The 23621-nt window shown below is 40.1% G+C and overlaps 3 protein-coding genes across 14 annotated transcripts in view; 1 reads left to right on the top strand and 2 right to left on the bottom strand.

The window, feature by feature from the left end:
* The window catches only part of Gabrp (gamma-aminobutyric acid type A receptor subunit pi), a 64570-nt gene extending 61512 nt beyond the window's left edge, over window positions 1-3058 (bottom strand). The window contains exon 1 of the mRNA XM_033761622.1: window positions 2997-3058. The gene's annotated coding sequence lies outside the window, so the exon portion shown is untranslated. The remainder of the gene's footprint in view (window positions 1-2996) is intronic.
* The window catches only part of LOC104860873, a 100431-nt gene extending 96817 nt beyond the window's left edge, over window positions 1-3614 (top strand). For 6 of the 7 annotated variants that reach the window (XR_779829.3, XR_004516412.1, XR_004516413.1 and 3 more), the window contains one exon: window positions 1451-3023. Coding sequence is in view for 1 of the 7 variants with exons in the window: in XM_010622180.2 (XP_010620482.1) it covers window positions 2726-3499 (774 nt within the window). In the remaining 6 variants the exon portion in view is untranslated. Of the gene's footprint in view, window positions 1-1450 lie in introns of all 7 variants that reach the window. The other variant, XM_010622180.2, reaches the window with a different exon arrangement.
* A 7447-nt stretch (window positions 3615-11061) lies between these two features.
* Window positions 11062-23621, bottom strand: part of Kcnip1 (potassium voltage-gated channel interacting protein 1) — a 366806-nt gene continuing 354246 nt past the window's right edge. For 3 of the 6 annotated variants that reach the window (XM_010622186.2, XM_010622185.3, XM_010622187.3), the window contains 3 exons: window positions 16017-16121; window positions 14679-14741; window positions 11062-11918 (listed from right to left, as the gene is read on the bottom strand). In XM_010622186.2, coding sequence (XP_010620488.1) covers window positions 11871-11918; window positions 14679-14741; window positions 16017-16121 — 216 coding nt within the window. In that variant the 3' untranslated portion in view covers window positions 11062-11870. The remainder of the gene's footprint in view (window positions 11919-14678; window positions 14742-16016; window positions 16122-23621) is intronic. The other 3 variants (XM_010622188.2, XM_033761621.1, XM_010622191.2) reach the window with 1 other exon arrangement.

Raw genomic sequence — 23621 nt, 5'->3', positions numbered from 1 at the left:
AAAAAAAAAAAAAAAAAAAAAAAAAAGATCAATTGGTGGTGACTGGTTAAAGAGGATGTGGGTTTTTAAAATGGAGAACTACTCAGCCATAAAGAATGATAAACTAGAGACATTTATAGCTACATGGATGCACATTGAGGTCATACTCTTAAATAGGACACATACATGTAAATACTGAATAATTTTTCTCTGGTGTGAGAAACTGAAAGTGTAAATGAGGACTAACATGTATATTAGATAATGTAAAATAGAAAAGGCCCAAAGGGAAAGGGAAAGTGTGGGGGGGGGTAAGGAAAAGAAAAAAAGGGAAAGAAAAAAATATGGGAAAAGAAGGAAAAAATGGAAACAAAGTTTTTGTAATTAAGGAGGGGTGGGAGAGTAGAAGGGAGGGAAGGGGAGTGAGAAAAAAACAAGAAACAGAATATATCATGTCCAGGTACAAATTCTCAATGATGAATGCGATCATATTGTATACCTAAAATGTTACCAATAAGCTTAATGAATTAAAAAAAATCAGTGGGCTGCAAAACAGTATCACTCTACTAAGAAGTCCCACGGAGAGATCAACCTAGACCCTTTAGGTCTGAGTGAATGCCACCTACAAAGCTCACACAGCCCAAATCCCCGTGTGTCCCCATGCTGAGTGCGTCCTCATTGTTAAGCAGGGTGCACCTATATTATTATAACCATTATTTTGTTTTTTTAATAATCCAGTGCTAGGGACTTCCAAAGGGCTTAGCTGAAGCAGTTATCATCCTTAACGCACCTCAGTGCCAGGTGAGGACCCAGGGGCAGAGGAAGACAGGTCTGACTCCTTCTCCCTCACCAAGGAGCTGCCGTCTCAGGAAGCTCAGTGATGGGACAGGTCCGTTCTCCACGCCCCCGCCGCAGCTGGCCTCAACGCTGATTTGGGGGGGTTCTAGGTGTTTTGCTGTCAGGCCCTTGGGCAGGGCAGGGGGCAGGTGAGATCTTAGGAGGGAGCTGGGCCCTCTTTCAGATCAAGCTTCGAGGAGCTGAGTCTCCCTACACCCTCCCACCCACACACTGCTCATGCTGAGCCTGTTCAGCTCTGGCTCTCATTCCCCAAGGCAGAAATGACTCAGCACCAGGGCTCCCTGGGTGCCAGATCTGCCTGGGGCTTGGGCGCAGGGAGGCTGAGCAGGCACAAGCACGGGTCCCAGGGTGGCCTGGGGAGGGGGTAAGAAAGCAGCCCCAGCCAGCCTCCTTCTCTCCTGGGAAGGTGAACACTGTTAAGTCTATGGACAACCTTGGTCTTCACATCCCCATTTTTAAGATAAGGAAATCGAGGCTTAGAGAGGCGAAGACTTGTTCAAGATCATACAGCTAATGGACAGAGATGGAATCTTATCCCAGCTGCACTGACTGTAAAACCATCTCCCACACCATTCTAGTCCTGTGAGCTAAGTATTATATTTCATTTCTGTTATAGACTAGAGACTCGGCGAAGCAGAGTCATTTCCCTGAGGACACACAGCAAACACATGGCAACAGCGGGACTGGAGTCCAGGCCTCTGATTCTAAAGGCTCTAAGACACTTTTCATCCTGATGCACCACAGTGACCACACTGAGGAGAACAAAGCAGGGGGTCTGTGATCAGGGAACCACTTGGAGCTTCGTGGGTCTGGCAGATGGAGGAACAAGGACCGATGTTTTTCTTTTCCAGATCCTTTGTTTCATGCTGTGGGGCAAGAAATCGCCCTCTGCAACACCAGGGTCAACACCAAGGCACACACAGGAGGCTGGGTCAGTTCCTGTGTGACCCTCTTGACACTGGGTAAACCCTGTATGTGCAAGGTGGGCGCCAAGCCCCCGTGGCTTCTCCGGGGTGCAAGAGGGGGCTCTGAAACCAGCCAGGGTCCTCCAACCGCACGCACAGGGTGGCAGTGTTGCTTCTGTTCTCTTCCCCCAGGCCTGTCAGCTTCGGGTCCCCACAGCCCCACCAGCGCCCCTCCAGCCCCAGTCAGCTCTGGAGGTGGCTGGTCTGGCCCGTTGGGCCACATTTCTCCTCCCTTCCCAGCTCTGTAACACCTGCCCCCCTTGCTGGGGACCTCTGCCTCCTACCCTGAGGGGAGATTCCAGAACAGACAGCAGCGCCACCCTGCCGCCTGGGTGACAAAATCCAGAAGCGAGTAAATGGGTATTTACTGAGTACCTGGAACTTGCCAGGCCCTTGAGATATTCAATCCTCCTTGAGCTACCCTTTGAAGATTATCCTTTTATTTACTTATGATGAAAGCAAGGCTCAGGGAGGCCGACCGCCCCGGGGCGTGCCGCTGGGAAAGCTGGGAGAATTTTTCTATCATGAGTTGAAATGGAGACTCTGAGAACAGCTCTGCCCCTGGCCCCGGCCCCAGCCCGTCCCCTCAGCGACAAGGGCCGCATGCCCAAGTCCTCCTGTTGTACACCCTTGGCCGCTGGCTGACCCCAGCTCTACCTACTGACGGCGGGCCTGCAGGGGGCTCCCGCCGGGCCTGGCCCCAGGCCTAGGTCTGCCCAGGCCACCTCTTCCGTGGGCAGGAAGAGCTTGGCGCTTGGGTCACACGTGCTGCTACGGGGTCACTTCCACCGGCGACCAGGGCCTGATCCCTGACAGCTTCTGGGTCTGAAAGTGAGATCACATCCTCACTTCACAAAGCGAGAGCGGGACAGAGGAGGCAGGGGAGGGACCTGCTCCATAATCAGGCGCAGCGCAACAACGAAAAGATGGGTGATAATAGAGCGGAAACTAAGCCCCGGGCCCTTGGCAGGGCGGGGCTTGTGTGGTCCCGGGTCGCACTGCCCGAAGCAAGCGCCGGCGCTGCGGTGGGGTGCTTGGGACGCTGGATCCCGGCCAGGCAGACACCAGCGCGCTATCCCGAGTTTTCAGCGGGGCGCGCGCTCCATCTAGCGGTCGAAGTGCAAACAGCACTCGCCGCCCTCAAGCTTGTGGACGCCGGGGCGCCTCGCAGTCAAATCTGTCGCCCGGGTTTCCTACCTTCACACCCCGCGTCAGTCGCCACATCCTCTGTGGGCCGTGGAGGCTCTCTCACGGGTGTCCTCCCGGTCATGTCCTCCTTGGTGCATGCACGCCTCCTGCTTTTGGCGAGGCCCTCCTCGGGCCGCCGCTGCTCTGGGTTGGTTGAGGGTTTACGCGCCGTCCCTCGCCAGCTGTTCCCTATCAAGGGCCCTGCGGGCTCCCTCTCTCCCTGCAGCTGCCTTCCGGGGCTGCAGCTCCGCTGTTTATCACAGCTTCCTCAAGCTGATGAAGCGTTATTCACATATTTTTTGCTGATTTTAAAATTAAGATCCCCCCCCGGGAATTCTTCGTGTAATCTGGATACAAGTTCTATATCAAATGTATGGTCTGCAGTTTCCCCCTCATTATTTAGCTTGTCTTTTCGTTCTTTTAATGTCTTTCAAACAGCAGCTGTTCTGAGAAGCTCGAAAGCCCTTAACATAAATGTTGAGAAGATAGAAACATTAATTACTCTGACTTGATCAGTGCACAGTGAATACAAATGTTACAACATCACACTGTGACCGATACGTATAAATGAGTATCAAGGTAGACTCTACTGGACTTTCTACACAGATGATCGTGCTACATGAGAATAAAGATAGTTTAACTCCATTCTTCCTAATCAGAACGTCTTTCATTTCGTTTTCCTTGCCTGAGTGTACTTGCCAGAATCTCCAGTACCCTGGTGAATACAATTATTCTAGAGTGGACTTCCAGCCTGGTGTGCCATGCGTGGCTGTCATCCTAGCAATCAGGAGTCTGAAGCAGGAGTTTCCCAAGTTCAAGCTCAGCCTGCGCAAGTTAGTGACTTAGTGAGACCGGTGTCAAAAATACAAATAAAAATATAAATAAAAAAAGGGCTGGGCCGGGGATTTAGCTCAGTGGTTCCCCTGCCTGGCTCGCAAGTGCAAGGTCCCGAGTTTGATCCATGGTACAAACAAGCAAACAAACAAAAAACAACTGGGGTGTAGCTCAGTGTGAAGGTCTTGAGTTCAATCCCCAGTACCACACACAAAAAGGACTCTTTATGTAATTCCTTATCGAAGGAGGTAAGTGGGAAACATTCAGTCTTTCATCACTAAAGACAATATTAACTTTAGGTTTTTTGATTGATGACCATTATCAGATCATGGGACTTCTCTTGCCTTCCTAATTTGTAGATAGTACTTGTCATTAAAGAATTTTGGATTTTCCAACTGTACTTTTGGCATCTACTGAGTTGATTATATTTTTTTTTCCTTTATTCTGCTAATGTACTGAAATAAATAGGGTTTTTTTTTTTTTGTAGTGTTAAACTAACTTTGCGTCCGTAGGGTAAAACCCACTTAGTCATGGTAGAGCATCTATTTTTAATATCGTTATATTTTATTTACAAATATTTTTGCATCTATGTTCATAAGGTATATTGGTCTTCAAGTTTATTTTTTCTTAATATCCTGATTTTAGTATCCAGAGAATGCCGGCCTTCTAAAAAGGATGTGGAGAGTATTTATTCTCTTCTAGTTCATGAAGAGTTTATGGAGGATTGGTTTTATTTTGCTTTATATACTGGCTGGAATTCATCAATGAAATCATCTGAACTTGGAATTTGCTTTTTATTTCTTATGTTAACTCTTTTGATCATTTAAATTCTTAGTGGTGATGAAATACATACAACATTTATTAATTAACTTTTTTTTGAGACAAGGCCTTGCTATGTTGCCCAGCTGGCCTCCAAACCTGGGCTCAACAAGACTTTTGACTCAGCCTCCTGAGACTACAGGCAGGCACTATACTGCCTGGCTCTATTTTCTTAACCATTTTAAGGGTGCTGTTAAGTAGTGCTAAGAACGTTCGCATTGTTATGTGTTATACAACCAGTTTCCAGAACTCTTTTCATGTTGAAAAATTGAAAGTCTACACCCATTATAAAACAATGGCTTGTTCTGTCTGCATTTACGAACTGCAATTATGGTCAATTGATCTTCAACAAACGTGCCAAGAACACAATGGTTTCTCGCCTCTTTAGCAAATGGTGCTGGGAAAACTGTATTACCACAGGTAGAATAATGAAATTGAACACGTATTTCACAGCATATAAAAATCAATTCATAATGCATTAAAGACTTAAATATAAAACCTAAACCTGTACAATCAGGAGATGAAAACAGAGGAAAACTTCTTGACACTGATCTGGGCAGCTTTATTTTTGGATCTAACCCAGAAGCACAACTAGCAAAAGAAAAAATAGATGAGTAGGATTTGTGCCAAACCGACAAGCTTCTGCAAACAAACAAAATGATCAACAGAGCAAAGAGACAACCTACAGAATTGGAGAAAAGATTTTCAAACCATAAACCTGGTAATGGGTAAATATACAAAATATATTAAGAACTTAACAACCCAGTAGCAAGAAAACAAACAACCCAATTATAAAAAGAACCTGAATACACATTTTCACAAAAAAGATACATAAATGAGCAATACGAATATAAAACAGTAGTATCATTAATCATGGGGAAATGCAAATCTAAGCCACAATATAATATCACATTAAACTTATTAGCTTGGATATCATAGAAAAGACAGAAAATAGCCAGTGTTGACAAGATGTGGAGAAAAGGGAATTCTTTTTGTTTCTGCACCAGGGTTCGAACTCGGGTCCTTGCACTTGTGGTGCAGGCAGTGGAACCACTGAGCTAAATCCCCAGGCCTGAGAAAAAGGGAATTTTTGCACACCATCAGTGGGAATTTAAGTTAACACAATCATGGAAAACAGTATAAAGGGTCCTCAAAAATTAAAAATAGAACTACCATATTATCTAGCAATTTTACTTCTGGGTAGAACTGAAAGAAAATGAAATCAATATGTTGGAGAGACATCTGTATTACTATACTCATTGCAACAAATATACGTAGTAACTGAGATATGGATGGAACTATGTGTCCATCAGTGGACGAATGGATAAAGACACTTGCAGTAGTGTTATTCAGTGTTAAAAAGGAGGAAATCTTGTCCTATGTGACAACACAGGTGAAAGCCACTTATATATGGAATCTAAAAGTGTCACTGGGGAGCTAGCTCAGTGGTTCTGCCACCTGCCTCACAAGTACAAGGTCCCAAGTTCAATCCCCAGTACCACCCCCCCAAAAAAAAATCTGGCATAAAAGTGTCAAACTCATAGGGACAGAAAATAGAATAGTGGTTGCCAGAGTCTGGAGAGTGGAGTGAATGAGGAGACATTGGTCAAGTGGTTCAGTTATGCAAAAACAAGTTTAGGAGATCTAACGTACAGTGTAGCAACTATAGTTAACAATACTATTGCATTCTTTAAACTTGGTGAGCATAAATTTTAAATGTCGCATACACAGGAACCATTTGAGGAAATAGGTGTGTTCATTAGCTTGACTGTGGTAACCATACATACATAGTATATATAATATATATATATGCCCACATCACATTGTACACCTTAAACGTTTACAATTTTTGTCAATTTCACCTCAGTACAGCTTAGAAAAATAAAATGATAAAAATAAACTAAAAATAAAAAAGGCAAAGAGAAGCCAACTAGCCTCATCACTCCTGTTTTTTTCCTTTCCCCAGCTCATGAGAACTACCCTTCTACTCTCCGCCTGTGAATTTAATGACTCTCGGTACCCTAGTTGGCTGATTTCATCATGTACTCATGGTTATACTGTCCATCTTGATGAGCTGCGGTTTTTCCACGTATTTTTCTATTTCATGTAAGATGTTGAATTGAAGCTCATCAGATACCTTTAAATATCCATAGGATCTGTAGGGATGACCCATTTGAGTTGTACTTTGAAAGCTCTCATCTTAATGTCACGCTACAGTTTATTTGTCCCTAGCCAACTGTCCAGGAATGCTAGCAGCTCTTCAAGTTTTTTGGGTTTTTTTTTTTTGGTACCAGGGATCGAACTCAGGACCTTGCACTTATGAGGCAGGAGGCAGAACCACTGAGCTAAGTCCCCAGCCCTAGCAGCTCTTAATATATTATCTAATACTAGCATGGGTTACTGTTTCTCGGCTGCTGATACTCATGATGCAGCATGACATACTAGGTGTAAGCTTACAACATGACAATCTTTCGGTAGTGGGGGAAAAATCATAAATTTAGAGAATTTAGAGTGCTTGTGTGTTGGTGGCCCCTGGGACATATCCACGTCTTACGCTTGTTTGGCTTGGTCTGTTTTGAATATTGAATAGTTGCTAGAATATGAAATTGGGAGACTTCACATATGAGCCCAGATTTTCAATTTTTCTTCAGAGTAGATCTGATTACAATGGACCCGTGTCCAACACTATTACAGTAATTCCCAGCGTTGTGACGTGGTTGCCTTCTTTAGACTGAGCATGCCTGTTGTGGCTTGAAACACATTAGTTTAGCCTGCGTGGGTCTGGACACACATTAAACTTGGTATCTCCTGAGTCACCAATTAAGGGAAGAAGTAGGGAAGCCCTGGATTCAAACTGTTGTTCTGCCTTTTACTCCATAACTAATCACAACTACATTATGTAATCTTTTTGAGCTCTAATTTCTCATTAGTATGTGGGAATCATAACAGAACCAAGCCCAAAGTAATGAGGATTGAATGAGGTAAGTAAATATATGTGAATTATTTAGCATGCAGCAAGTGATGAATACATAATATGTGCCATTATATTATGGCTTCTTCAAAGTAGGCCACAGAGTAGTGTGGTGGATATGGTACTACACCGGGTCGCTTTCCCAAGCTGTGCTATTGCACAGCTGTGTAACTGTGGGTGTTTGTTGCCTTCTCTGCTGTATGAAGGCATGGGGTAAGATGTCCAAGTTGAAGTTACAGAAAGTGCAACTCAAAACTGCTTTAAATAATGGAAAATGAATTTATTGATATCTGTTGGTGCATGGAAGCAAAAAGAGTGGACACAAAGTAGCTTCACATGAAGTTGGATCCAGCAGTTCAATGACAACGACAAGTTCCTTTGTTTTCATCTCTCCGCCTGGACTGCTGTGGTATATTACGCTCAGCTGTAGGCTGGCGTTCCTTTAGGTTACAAAGTGCTTATCTGTAGCCGTCGGCCCGTGCTTTCCCATCCACAACCCCTAGAAAACAAGGAACTTCGTTGCATTATTCTCTGTGAAAGCAGAACATTCCCGCTGTTTGGATTAGTTTAGGTGTCCAGCCTACTCTTGAGTCCATTGCTGCGGCTAGGGACACAGGAGGTAACACTGGCTTGGCCTAGTGCTATGTGCATTGGTCCTTGAACTGGGAGTACAGTCAACTCCCCCAGAACACCACGAGTCTTCAAAATCATCTCAGTGGAGTAGGCGGACTCCAGGGTTTCCCCCCAACTCTCTGAGTTCTAAGATTTACTGGTTCCCAGTGAAGTGCTTGCCGGGAGTGCAGAGCTGAAGTCTGAAAGTTCAAGGGGGCCTTCTTCTGATGTGGTACATTTATCTTAGCTTCTTTAAGAGAAACCCACCCATATGGCCATTTTTGCACATGTCCTTGGCATCATTCCTCTTGCAGGAAGAGTAATTGGGCTTGGATTCATGAGTTGCTTTCATTGCTTTTCTCTAGTAGCTTTTACAGCAGCTGCTTTCCAATACCTTCTGGTGTTTGTATATAATTAGAGTTAGTTTTAGGAATAGAATGGTCTTTATCATCTCAAAGAAAGAAAGCTCGGCATGGAGTTTGGCAGATTTTTAAAGCTCTTTCCAGCTGTGTTAACAAGTCCCTCCATATCTTTGGGCATTACTTTTTTTTTTTTTCATCTGAAAAACAGGTGCCTCGGATACCCATCTCACAATTTTTCTGAGATTTGTACTAGTCACTTTTCTATTGCTGTTACAAAATACCAGAGGCTAGATATTTTTTAATGAAAAGCAATTTATTTGGCCCACAGGTTTGGAGGCTGAAAGTCCAAGATTGGGTGACCCCACTGGTTCAGTTTCAGGGGAGGTCCACGGGCAGATGGCACTGTGGGCCAAACATTCCAACACTATGGCAGGAATCCCCAGGGTGTGACATATGGGGACATGTGTGAGAGGGGGAGAGTACACAGTGAGGCAGAAAATGAGAGAGTGGGGAGGGGCCATTCTGCTCTTTAATAACAACTTGGTGTTGAGTACTAACTGAACTCATTGATTTCTCCTGCAAGTGGTATCCTTAGTGATCTCATTACCTAGCACCAAGCCTCAACTCCTAAAGTTCTGGCCATCTCCCAGCATCACCACACTAGAACTAAATTTCTAGCACATAAATGTTTGGGGCACACGTTTAAGCCATAGCCAAACCATAACAAGACTCAAATAAGAGAAGAAGCCTTACCACCCTGTCTAAAGTTGCCAGCCTGGTCCCTCCCCTGCATGCCACACATTTATTCTGTCTTATTCATCAGAGGTTACTGCTATGGGTGGTTGGGGTTCAATCCCACTGCAGAGGGCAAGGACAGTCTAGAAGAGACCTCAGAGTGCTTCCTACTAGGAGGAGAGGGACCTGCTAGCTCTCTTAGTCATGGCTTAGGGGCTGCTTCTTGCTGATGTTGATGACCCAACTCTCCCCACCTGCCCTGTCACAGGCCGAGCGGGTCCTCACAGCCAGGCTCTTGCTGTGAGCCAGTCCCAGATACCGTATCTGTCATTTACACTTGGCAGAAGTTGAGTCCACCTGCATGGTGATGGTAAATGCCACGGAGATGTGGGCAAGACAGCCACAGCATGTGCCGTGTGGCTGAGCCCCATTCACAGGTGTGATGACTGGCTGATCCTGACCATTGGTGGGATGGTTCAAGAGAGCAGGAGATAAACCAGAAACACGAGCAATGGAGTCAGTGAGTTTGATGCAGCAGCTCAATGTTACTTATCACCAAGGACTTGATTTCTGTTTTTTGAACTCTGTCTGTCTTATGTTTTGATTTATTAGCCCTTTTGGAAATCTATAAACTCCCGTTATTCCAAAATATCTACCAGCAATTCTTAAGGTGATGTATTTTCTCATTCGTGTTCAGTAGCATGGACATCTCTGTTCCATCATTCGTGGCACGAGTTTTGAGATCCCTTCTATTTGAACTGGGTCAGGACTCGGGCCAATTTCTGAATCAGTGTGGCCATCATGTACTTCATTTCCAGTGCCATATGTGGTCGGTTCCCTGTCTCCGCTTTGTATGCACATTGCACCCCCGGGGACGGCTTCTGAAGAATTCCAATGCCCCGGCCTCACTGCAGATTTGATTTTGACTAATCTAGGGTGGGGCACAAGTACTGGCACCCTCACTCCTTAGTGACTCCGATGTGCAGCCAGGGCAGAGAACCACTGGCTTCGGCCTTTAGCTGCAGGTTCAGACCACACATAGCAAGGGGCACACGTATAGAGCCCCCGCTTGGGTCTAGGTGGATCCTCAGTTGGGGACTGGCAACATGTCCCCTTACCTCTCTGAACTTCAGTATCCTCATCAACTAAACCGGGACTTTACCTTTGGGAATGCTCTACCATGAGCATGAAGGCAGCATATACAAGGCCCTCAGGGAAGCACCTGGTACATAATGGGAGTTCAGCAAATTGCTTTCCTTCCGAGAATGTTACTGTTAGCGCTTAACCTCTGTAATGTGATCTAAAACAGGGAAACCAAAATGCTTGGTGTTCAGCTTAAGTAATCATTTGCTGGTTACAGGATGAAGCCACTTAATCAAAGCCTGCGTTCCAAGTCCCTCAGCAGGAGAACCTGTCCACCTTTCCATTTCTGTATCCCCTGCCACAATGTGGGAGCCAGGCTTTCTGCCTTACAAGAGCCTGGGAGTGGCAATCTTGCCAGAAGGGAGATGCTGTGACAGGTCTTGTCTTGACCTTGCATTTGCTTATGGTCATATTTGCATTTGAACTGGGCGTTGCTTAGGATGCTTTGAGGGCTGGGGGGAGGTGTCACTGCTTGGCACAGTGCCTAGCACAAAGGAAGCCCTAGTAACTGGATGCCAAATGCGTGGACTAACCTCCTTAAGGTAAGAGGTAATGATTACTGCTTACCTCTCTTGCCCAATGGAGTCATGGAAGAAATGATTGACAGTGTAAGAAATAATTCTGTTTATTGATTAGAACATGGTAAAAAATTACAGCAATTTGCAGGCATTCTGGACTTTGTGGGAGGAGCATGCAGTGATGGGCTTGAGCAGGGGATGGAGAGGAGTTGTTGGCCACTAGGCAATGGCTCTCTTCCTGGGCATGTTAAGAGACTTGTGTTACTAGCACAGATGCTAGTGTGGGAGAATTATTAGACTTTGCCTCTGGAAATGAATGACGTGGGCAGTTTAGGTCATCAGACAATGCCATACTTAGCAATTCAGTCCTATTCTACATGTTTAGGTGCTACCTCCCCCAGTCTAGTCACAGTAGATTTTAATTGTTCTGTGTAACACTCTTTCTTCCCACAAAGGAAGAGAAACAGGCACATTGGTTTGGGAGGCCATCAGAGGATGGTGTGCATTTGGCTCAAGTCCTCTGGCTTCCAAATTCATCAAAGTCTGCTCCATTTGGAGGCAGTGGGCTGGGGGCACATAAGCAGAAAACTGTGTACTATTGTTTAAACTCAAGCAGAGGGACCTTCCACAGAGCAGCAGTGTGAAGAGATGGGCATGCTTCCAAAACAAACTCAAATTTTGTCTCTCTCAGGAGGAGGGAGAAGGAAGAGTTGGCAATCAGAGATTGAGTCATGGGATTCTGGGTTTCATAGAAAGTCTTCAGCAGGGATTTCTTCCAAAGTGTAAAAGGTGTTTCTGTCCCAAGAGTTGGTGTGTAAAATCAGAACAGGGGCAGATCAAGGTATTAAGGTACAATGTCTCTGAGAGCTGGGGGGCTGAGGGTCCCCAGTTACATGACATTTTGGAACAGCTGGAGAGACCTCATGATGTTGTCATCCTGGGAAGGGAGGAAGGAAAGAGAGGAGGGTTAGAAATCTTTGCAGCAGCAGCAGCCTGAGAAGTTTGGTAACTCTGGTGTGGTAAATCTCAAGCATGGTTTCCTAGGCGGAAAAAAGTCTATGAAGGTGGTCGAAACAAGGAGTAAGGGGTGGGGAACCTAGAAAATGATCATCTCAATGCAAAAATAGTTTTCTAGCTTTAAAGAGGGACTCAGAAGAACAAACTATCCAGTACAACAGTGAGCTGGGATTTTTATGAAAGATCTGTGCGATCGTGTTGTGTCAAGTGATTTTTTTTTCTACGTCTACAGAGATGATCATATTTATTTTTTATTATATTAATGTGATTAATTACATTGACTAATTCACGATTGTTAAACTAATCCTGCAAGTTTCCATATTAAGATTGCAAGAACTTCATAAATCAAGGTGGGAAGTTTCTCCTTTTTCCCTGTTCCCCGAGTTTGCTTAAAATTAATATCATTTGTTCCTTGAATGTTGGGAAGAATGTGCCAGTGAAGCTATCTGAACCTGCTATTTTTTCTGGAGGAATGCTTTAAATTATAGAGCTAATATTTTTAAACCACAGAAGACTACAGTATTTAGATTTTCTTTTCCTTCTTGTGTTAGCTTTGACAAATTATGTCTTGTGAGGAATTTATAATTTCACATAAGACGTCAAACTTGTTAGATAATGGCTGTTTCCTTTTTAATGTCAAGCCTGTATGAGGTGATCCTTTTCAATTAGAGTTTTCTCTTTAATCCATTTTATTGATTTTCTTCAAAAAGAGAGTTCTTGGCTTTACTGGTTTTGTTATTTTATGTCTATTATTTTATATTCTTTTCTAGCATGTATCACCTAAGGTATAAGTCTTGAATGTAGAAAGCCCTGAAATGTTTATATAATAAGCAACACACTTCTAAACCCATGCAGCAGAGAACATATTTTGAGTTAAGATATAGCCAAAGTATGACATGTCAAAATTTGTGGGATCAAAAACAGAACTCAGCTAACATAGTACTCAGGGAGAAATTGCTCCCGATATAAATGTGTATATTAGAAAAGAGTGACTGAAAATAATGATTCAATTTTCATCTTAAAAGCTGGGGAAGAACAAAAGGCTTGAATTTGAAAATAAGAAAACAGAAGGAAGAAAGTAATTTAGGAAACAAATTAATGAACTAGAAAACAGACCCGTGACAGAGAAAAATCAATAGAGACAGTCCATTCTTAGGATCTGAAATTTTTAAGTTGCTAGAACAAAGAGGTAGTGTTACTTTTAGCTATATGGATTCTAGAGTCAGGGAACTTGTATTCAAATATTGGCTCTGTCACTTATTAGTTGTGTTACCTCAGAAAAGTTATTTAACCTCTCTTGAGTTTTTGTTTTTCCATGTGTAAAATGCGGTTGAATATAATATTTACCTATAGTTTGGGTTGTAAAAAATAAATGAGTTGACTAGTGAATAGTTACAGAAGTTGCTACTGTGAGAAACTAAACTTATTTAAAAACTATTCTCACCTGGTAAGCAAAGTCAAGGAAGTAGACTTTATGGTATTCAAAATTAGATTTACAGAGTTTGAGTTCTATCTCTTTCATGTACAATGGTCTTAGTTCCATGTCTTTCAGTTTTCTCTCCTTGAAAATGGGTGCAATCAATGTTGTTCTCCAGTTTGTAAGGATTAAATGATAAGATATTTCTGACCCTACTGGTGAACAGCTGCTGACCTAAGCCTCTTCTCTTAATTAATGTTCTAAGAAACTGGACCACCCAGATATTCATTGACTGAAACATTACTACTAAGCTTAGCAGGGATCCTCTGTGACAGTTAAAAGTGGTCAATGTCCTGTCTATTCTGGTTGTTAAATATTTTGAATATCAGATGGCATATAAGGACATCTACCTCATTGGCTTGTTGTGATGTTCATGTAATGTGCCTAAACCATGGTAGGTGCTCAATATATGTTAACAACTTGTTTGTGTCTTTGCATTTCAGTTCTTTGGTGGTGCTCAGAGTTAATTATGTACTATTCTGAAATAAGTCAGAGGTATACTTATTAATTTCTCCAAAGTAGATGAAAGAATTCTTTCTAGTTTGGTCTCTGGCAGATATTCTGGGATCAATCTACTCATGAGTTTTAATGAAAGTATCATGAAGGACTGGCCTTTCCTGGGAGAGAGTTAGCATTTCAGGCCTCATCCCAGGCTCCAGGAGGAAGAATCTGCACTCTAATAAGATATTCAAGAAGTCTGGTTTACATATTAAAGTTTTTGGTGCATTGATCAAATAAAAAGATCATTTTTATTATAATGACAAATTCTAGACCCTACTCCAGATCTGGAGTCTCTGAAATCAAGACCTAGAAAAAAATACACATTTTCAGAATCTTTGCAGGCAATTTTCATGTACATTACAGTTTGAGAATCACAGTTACTGATTTTTTTCCCCAGCTGTGGTAGGTTGGGAGCGGGTCATAAAGCCAGGACCAGGTTGCCCAGTTGGGAACTCTAGTCTTACAGAGACCCCTCTGGGTTTTCACACCCCCTAGACCTGTGCTTGGGCTGTCTTCTCAGTCCTGCTCTGAGCCACAGGTATCACAGACCAGGCTGAGGAGCACAGGCTGTTGGACTTCTGAGTTTTTGCTGGTGTTGTTGCTTTTGGCAGATTGGAGAGGTCATGGCTATGTGTAGATTTCCAAGCCCCAGACTTTCTTTTCCAGATTTAGAGATACTATGCCCTGAGATCTCTTTCTTACCTCCTGACAGGATTCGAGAAATTCATCTAAAGTCACAATGCCATCCTTATTTTTGTCCATTTTCTGAAAGACACAAGAGAGAGCACTTAAAAAAAAAACCTTATAATTTGCTTCCCCAAACTAACTTTTTGTTAATCAATTTTGCTCTGAAAATTAGTGGTTTGTTACTGGCCAGACAACTACAGTTGGGCCCTGGTTATAACACTTTGACCCTGATGAGCTTCCTTAAATCAAAAGGCTGGCTGCAGAACATCTCATTGCTATATTATATTGACAGCTACACAAGTTGTATTAGTTGGTTTTCTTTTGCTATAACAAAATACCTGAGGCTGTGTACTTCACAAAGAAAATATGTTTATTTAGCTCACAGTTCTAGAGGCTCATGAGCTTGATGCTGGCTTCTGCTTGCTTATGGTGAGAACATCATGGAAGATGGCATCAGAATGGTGGGAGTGCTTGTGGTTAAGATTACATGGAAGACGGAATCAGGAAGGGCCAGTCTTCCTCTTTCACAATAACTCATGCTCATGAGGACTACAGCATTAATTCCTTCTGAGGCCATGCTCCCAATGACCCAATTACCTTCTACTAGGCCCTACCCATCAAAGGTTCCACCACCTTTAACACTGCCACAATGAGCACCAAACAACCAGGACATGAACCCTCAGGGGACGCACTGAAGCCATTTCTAAACCATGGCATAGGTCTTCCCTAAACTTTCTACTAGACTGTTCATCTAGCAGGAACAACACTGGACAGGGAGTAGCTTATTCTCTCTCTGTTACTTACCGCGTGAGCTTTGGGGAGGTTAGAGAGACCTCTGTTTTTCCATTTGCAATGTAGGAAGGTTATACAGTAGTTCGATCCGACTGCTAGTTTAACTCTTATCTAAGTTGCTATGATGACATCACTTCCCTACTCAAGGATCCACAGTAGCCACTTATCCTTTACCAGAGCAAGCCTAAACCCTTCCATTTAAAAATTGTTCAATCTGCCCTTACCCTAGTTGCCAATTGTATTTCCTCTTACTCCCCAGACACAAATACTCCACACTTACACAAAGGGATTAATGAAGCCCTCTCAGTTTATTTGGATCCCGCAAGAATTTTTATAGAACTTATAGCTGTCTTATGTCATTTATAATAATATACTTTTGTGCGGTAGTGTATACTTATCTGCTTCGCATGGCCATCTACTCCTTGGGGACTACATATCTTGTAATTCTTTTCTGTTTCCTATAGGCTTTACAACAGGGTTGGACACAAACTGCTTGCTCAGATGTCATGGTTGGTTCATCTAGGGTGGGCATGAAGCTTGGGTGCAGGTGTGTGCACTCACCTGGAAAAAAACATCCACATGCTGCCTTGGAGTATCCTCTTTGAGCACAGGGTATGTGTATTTCCCCATCATGTCATAGATAGCTTTGACAATGTCCATCATTTCCTGTGGAGGGAACATGAAAGCACACAATGTGGGAACTGTGACGTCAAGGTCTTTTTAGTTGATAGAATTTAGGGTTCCTCTGCCCTTGACAACAAAAGTGATTAAGATCCTTCTTTAGAAGACAGTGGCGTTAGAAAGCAAGCTGGAGGAGCTATAACTTGGCAGCTTTCCCTTAAAGAGGAGACAGTAGGAAATTCTCCCTGCCTTCAGAAGCTCTTGGGAAGTTGCCTCTGCTTGGATATTGTCCTTAGGTAGGGGTGATGTGGGATTTCACATTCACAAGTTTGGTAAAAATGAAATATTTTAAATTAAAGAGAATCTAATGCTGTGCACATTTAACTTTTTATCTTTTTATAAATTCTGTTGCTATTTTAAATTAAGAAAAAGGAACCAACAGCCAGGATTATCCATAGGGCATTTGAAGGGTTTTTAAACATCTATTATTTTAGACATAAAGAAAAGTTACATAACGTGTTTGTAAATGGGAGGGGAGGAGGGAGTGAAGGGCAGTCAGGGACAAGGGGAAAAAATGACAACCAAGACCTGTCATGTGAAGGTATAGGATCCCAGTAATGAATGTAACTGTATTGTACACCTATATTGTACCAATAAACTCAATAAAAAGGAAAAAAAAGAAAAATTACAAAAATAATAGAGTGTTCATGGACAACTTTTAGCCTGTTTCCCTTACTATTAACTTTGCAGAAAAAAACAGAGAAAAATGATCAAAGGCAGGAAATTAATGTTTTTACAATATTTTACTAAACTATAGACTTAAATTTCATTAGCAAGCCCCCCTCTCCCGCATCTTTTTCCCACATTGCACTGAGTTCTGTTCTTCATCTTCTTAGGACTTTGACACTTGATGTGCCTACTGGCCAGTTATTTTACAAAATGTCTCTCCAGTTGGGATAGTGCCTGGTTTTCTTATGATTAGATCAAAGTTATGCCTCTCTGGCATGAATTCCACAGAAGGGATGTTACATTTTCCCTAGTGTGTCATCAGGCAAGTATGCGGTTGTTGCTTGTGTTATCACTGGTGATGTTAACCTCAATCACTTGATTAAGGTAGTATTCGTCAAGTTTCCCCACTAGCTTTAGTTTCTGTAAGTGGATCCTACCTGCAAAAATTATTACTGTGGTGTTTGTCTGATCATGATTTTGTATTCTCTTTATTACTTCTAGATGTATTATTTGGAATTCTTCTGCAAGAAAGAGCTAACTCCTTCCTCATTAATTTATACATACAGTTGTTTGTTTATATCAGTCTGTTCATATGGACATTTACTATATTTTTTTGGATAACAAACCAACAGTATCACTTTTGTTTTGTTGCTTAAATCACTGTAATGTTTGTTAGTCTTACTCCTTCAGGCTTTGGCTATTGGAATTCCTGTAGCTTTTGGACATGCGCCCATCCAGGGTGATCTTGTGTTTCTTCTCTCACAGTCCTGGAACCAAGTACCTTCCCAAAGAGACTGATATTGTTTATGGAAGAATGGTGTTTTCAAAACCACAGGTCTGACTGCAAGGCAGGCTTATCGTTACAGCGGGAGATACTCCAGGGACCCCTCCACAGACAGATCTAGGAAATTCATGTTTGCATCCACATCTTTATTTTAAAATGTATGATTTACAAGTCCTTCACATCCATGTGGGCATTAGCTTTTCATGGCTTCAGTATTTTTTCATCAAAGAAAGAATATAAAGACTAATTTTGATTGCTTTCAGGATTCAGATTACTTATAATAACTGATGAGGTTATATGTAAATGACTGTGTGTGTGTGTGTGTGTGTGTGTGAGAGAGAGAGAGAGAGAGAGAGAGAGAGAGAGAGAGAGAGAGGGAGGGAGGGAGGGAGGCAGCTGTCTTTTCCAGGAAGTTTTAACTCTCTTTTTCTTTTAAGGGGCATTTTATTAATTCTGCCACACAGAGACTTCTGGTGGACATCAATGGAGACAATTTTGCCAGGTTTGCAAATGTGAAGTGAGAGTGTTCAATGATGCATTGTGATAACTGTTTAACTAAGGTTAAAGACCAGATACTATAAATTGTACTTTAGGTTCATTTCTTTATCTATTTTGTAAAGTAATATTTGAATATTTTAGAGTGTCATATGTTTGAGTATGAATACAAACACGTAATCTTTATAAAATTGAGAAAATACTATATGTACTACTTTATATAGTGATTTTTGTTTTGTATTTGCCAAATCTCTGAAAGCCAGGGGCTCCAGTATACAGATATTTTATGCTTTTAGGTTTTCTGAAAGTGAAAACAAAGACACTCACTGAAATAATGTATCCCCACCTATTAATTTTAAGTTCAAATCAAATGTTAGTTTTTAAAACATGGTTAGTTATCCTATGATTTCAGCAAGTTTAGTTCAGAAAGCACAACTTCAGATTTTCAATTATAACCATGAGTTCAACAGGCAATACACCAGCTGTGTATTTTCAATGCTAGCAAGTTCCAGTTCATTCCTAAAATAAACGTCATATAAACCTAATGAAACACTGTAAACAATGGATCAGTTGTTTTATTACATTCAGCAAATGCAGAGGATCCTTAACATGCAAATGAGGAACTCAAAGTTTCACTGGCATAAGGAAAACATAATCTATTCCTGAGGTTAGTGGTCCAGAAAGGAAAGAATTCCACAGAGCAGCTCTGAAGAGTTTAGTTTGCTGCACATTTTATATACTGATTTAAAAAATGTAATGTATTCTAATTTTCAAGTCATTATTACTCTTCCATGATTTTAAATGCAACTATTTTTAAATCCCTATTATTTGGTCAATTAATACTTCTTCACTGTTATTTTAATGTGTTCTACTTTCTTAATGAGGTATAAAATATATGAATTGATTATTTTATTTCATTTCCCAGAAACTATTTGTTTATATACTCTGTTCATTGTGTTTACATATTTCTAAATGGATTGTGTGAGCTGTTTATATAATCTGGAAATTTATTAATTTATTTAGAAGGCATTTTAAAATATCTACTTATGTTAGATACTGTGTCAAGAAAAAGCAAAGACAAGCAAGCCTAATATGATACTTCTTTTTGTTATGATGATTGTCTACTGAGGAATACTAGTTCTTTCTAGGATTATAAGTTGGAAATATTTTTAACTAGTTTGTCACTTGCTTTCAACTTTGTTTATGGTGTTTTTTTTTGATGTACAGAATTTAAAAATATTTACAGAGTGAAGTCATCAATACATTTATTATTTCTTTCTTTCTTTCTTTTTTTTTTTTGGTACCAGGGATTGAACTCAGATCCTTGCTCTTGCAAGGCAGGCCACTCAACCCCTGAGCTAAATCCCCGGCCCTTACATTTATTATTCCTAGCTTTGATTTTATGCTGTTTCTATTTTAAGATCAGATGTTTATGTATGACTTCTAGTTCTTTTATATCACAAATCAACTGTGTATATCTGTGATTAATTTGGATATAGGGTATTAAATGAGAATGTTTATTTATTTCTAAAATAGTTTTCTGAGCCATTTGCTTGATTATTAATCATTTCTTTCTTCTCTACTTTGAGTGCTCCTTTTATTATAAATCAACTTATTTTTTGTACCTGCATTTTGTATTCTGTTCCACTTTCTATTCCTTTCTTCTGCTTGCTGTTTTTTGTGTGGGCAATGAAACCCAGTGCTTCACTCCTGGTTGGCAAGCTCTCTACCACTCAGCTATATCGCCAACCTGACCATAATGTTTCAATGATTTCATTTCAGTTTCATGATATATTTCATTGTCTGATAGAGTAAGTCCCACCATTTTTCTTCTTTGCATCTCGGCTATTCTCATCTGATTATTCTTTCAAGGTGACATTATATAAATTGTGATAATTTCTTCCCTAAATGACACTTTCCCTTTGATTAGAAATAAAAATGTTAGAGAAGAATTACTATATTTTCAATACTGTTATATTTATAATGCACCCCCTTTCAGATAGTTCTCTACTTAGCCACGTCTTTTTTTGTATATCTGCCAGAAAACTTTATCTAAATTATAGATATTTAAAAATCTCCCCGGGCTTTAAATTTTACCATTATTGAAATTAGTATATCTTTGTTACAGTTTTCTAAATAGTCATAACTGATATACAGGCCAGCCAACTTCTTGTAAATGTATTTTACTATTAGTTATAGTTTTTTAAAGCTCTAATTGTTTTAAATTGATTTTTTTGTCTTTTTTTTCCAGGTAGAAAATTATGTCATGTAACAAAGAATTTTACAGTTTCTTCTGTTTATATATTAGTCATTTCTCTTTATATCTTCCTATACTTGAAGAACTTTCAGTAATGTTAAATAATTATGTGGGTGAATAGTGTGCATTTTTGTCTTATTCTTGCTGTGAGAAGAAAGTATGAGACTGTGTATCAGGCTGGGGGTATTTTCCATTGTGATAAAGACGTGTATTATTCCTAGGTTATTAAGAGTTTTTAAAATATCAAGAATAGATGGCACATTTTATCGAATGTGATTTCAGCATCATATGGTTTAATATACTGATATGATAAATTATTTAATAGACTTTATCTACTATTGAATTATTCCTGCAATAAACTTTATCCTAGTCATGTTCTTTAAATAGAATGTTAGAATTAATTTCCTACTGTTTCATTTACAATTTGTGACTATATTTTAAATGAGATTGAATTGTCGCTTTCTTCTTTTTCTGCTTTGACAAGGATTTTCTTTTCATTCAACAAATTTTTTGATTGAGTAGGTATTTTCTATCTTACAACAAACTTTTTAATAAATCAAATTTATTGAGCACAATATACTTAAAACAACACCCTCACGACATGGAGTGTTTTTATCACCACTGGAAGTTCCTTCACACTATCTATCAACCTTCAGTATTATGCAACAGCTGATGAGATTTCTGCCACTACAGATTGGCATGTATTTTCTAGAATGTCATCAAATGGAATGAAGACATTATAAACTCCACGTCTGCCTTCATTCACTAAGCATGTTTATGTGTTCATGAATATGTTGCATGTAACAGTAATTTATTTCTTTTAACTGTCAAGTAATAACCCACTAAATAGATATATTACAATGTGTTTATTCATTGTTCTGTTGATAGTTGTTTGGGTGGTTTGCAGGCAACTATGAATAAAGCTGCTATGAACACCTTTGTACAGGTGTTTATGGAATTACATAATTTATTTTGGGTAAATGTCTAGAAGCAAGATTTCTGAGTGCATGTTGAACTTTATCAAAGATTTTAAAATGTTTTCTAAAGTGTTTATACCATTTTATATTCTTACCAGCAAAGTATGAGAATGCTGATTGCCCCATATCCTTGCCAACACTTGGTATTATGAGTCTTTTTAATTGTGGCCATTACAGTGGGTACATAGTTGTATTTCATTGTAGTTATAGTTTGTATTTATTTGAAGACCAGAGATATGGAGTAATTTTTCATGTACTTATTGACCTTTCATTTATTTTATTTTCTGAGTATTGCTTCAGATCTGTTTTCTATTTTCAATTATGTTCTTTAGCTTCTTATTAAATTGTAAGCATTCATTATATACTTTGGATATCAGGCTTTTGTCAGATATATAATTTGCAAACTTTTTTTTCTGAGCCTATAGCTTGCATTTCCATTTTCTTAACAAAATCTTTGGAGGAACAGAAATTTTAAATTTGATTAAGTCAAATTTACTGATTTTTCTCTTCAGGTTCCTTCTTTATGTGTCCTTTAAGATTCTTTCCTACCACAAAGTTGTAAGGATGATTCTGCTGTACATTTCTTAATAAGACAGCTTTTGTTTTAATACTTAAGTATATGTCCATTTCAAGTTGATTTTTGGGTTCAGCATGAAGTAAAGGTTAAGGTGCATTTTTGTTCTCAAAAGGACGTACCATTGCTACAGCACCATTTAGTAAAACCTGTTCCTTTCCCTTGGATTTCTTTGGTATCTTTTCTGAAATGACAGTATGTGGATGGGTCTATTTCTACACTCTCATTTTTAATCTGTTAATCTATATGTCCCTCCTTATGCCTATTATCCACTATTTTGATTATTATAATTTTATATTGTCTTGGAATAAGTTTCTCTAACTTTGATCTGTTTTGGTTGTTGTGTTTATTTTTTAGTTCTTTGTGATTTTATATACACTTTAAGTCAATTTATCAATTTCTTCAAAATGCTTGCTGGGATTTTGGTTGAGACTGCAGTGAATCTATGAATCAAATTTGGGAGCCTCTATCTTTTAACCATATTAGGTATTCTAACTCATAGACATGATGTACCTCTCTGTTTATTTAGGACTTTATGTCCTCTTAGCAACATTTTGTAGTTTTCAGTATATAAATTCAAATAAATTTTGTTGAATTTATCACAAAATAATTTGTGCATTTTGATGCTATTATAAGTGGAGCTTTATCTCATTTAACTTTCTAATTGCATGTAGAAATACAAATGACTTTTGTAACTAGACCTCATATCCTGCTTTGTTAAATTCACTTATTCTTTGTGGTATTTTTTTTTTTTTTGTAGACTCCTTACCAGGCAGCCATCTAAGGTGTCTAAACTTTCTTGTGGAAAGATTTTTAATTGTGGATCCACTCTCGAAATGAGATAGCACCATTCAGATTTTCTAATTCTCCTTGAAGTCAGTTTAATATTTAGTGCCTATCAAAAAATATTTCCAAGTAGACACTTCCTGATGGCTTTCCTCTAGCTAGCTCTCCATTATTCAAATGGATTTGTTTATTGACTTCGTCTTGAGCCAATATTCTCTCTCACACTCCTGTGTGCAGCCAACAGTGAGCCTTTCTGTTCTGGAACACGTGAAGATCTATCTTGCCTTACACCCTCTCTAGTCACTGTTCTAACACTTTTCCTAGCTTTTTTAAATGGCTGGTCCTACTTTAGCATCGCCTTCTCAGAGAGGCTTTTTGACCATCTCCATCAAAATATCTTTTACCTACTGATCTACATTTTGCCTAGTTATTGTATATTCCTCTACACTGTTCCTTGAGAGTGAGGCTGAGTCTGGCTGCTAGACACTAAGGACGTGGCTTTATCTTTAGCACTGGGAACACCTAATCAGTCCCAGACCTGCATGGAATCAACACATGATTGAATGACTGAGGAATAGCTGAGGAAGCTCTCTGAGTGTTAGTTTTCTCTCTGTAAGGAAAAGGCTTGCAGGGATGAGGTGAAGGCTTAAAATGATATTCATACTTCTAGTCCCCGTGCTTGGCACACAGGAGTTCAGTAAGTGGAGTGTCAAGGATGCTAACTTAAAACTTCAAAGGAGACAGCAGGATACAGTAGACCCCATGGTGAGTATAAAGATAGGGCTATTGGAATTTCACAGGCTAAACACATGTACTGAACCTCTAAAAATGCCAAACAGTGAAGAGTCTGAAATTGGTTGGGATGATTTCTTTAAAGACAACTGCACTTTCTATCCTTCCTGTTTTTTTTTTTTTTTTTTTTTTTTTTTTTTTTTTTTGGGGT

Source organism: Fukomys damarensis, unplaced genomic scaffold (assembly GCF_012274545.1).
Source record: "Fukomys damarensis isolate Sample0158 unplaced genomic scaffold, DMR_v1.0_HiC HiC_scaffold_9, whole genome shotgun sequence".
Classification (NCBI taxonomy): domain Eukaryota; kingdom Metazoa; phylum Chordata; class Mammalia; order Rodentia; family Bathyergidae; genus Fukomys; species Fukomys damarensis.
Note: the sequence above shows the minus strand (reverse complement) of the source record. Positions and strands in the feature narration are given on the sequence as shown.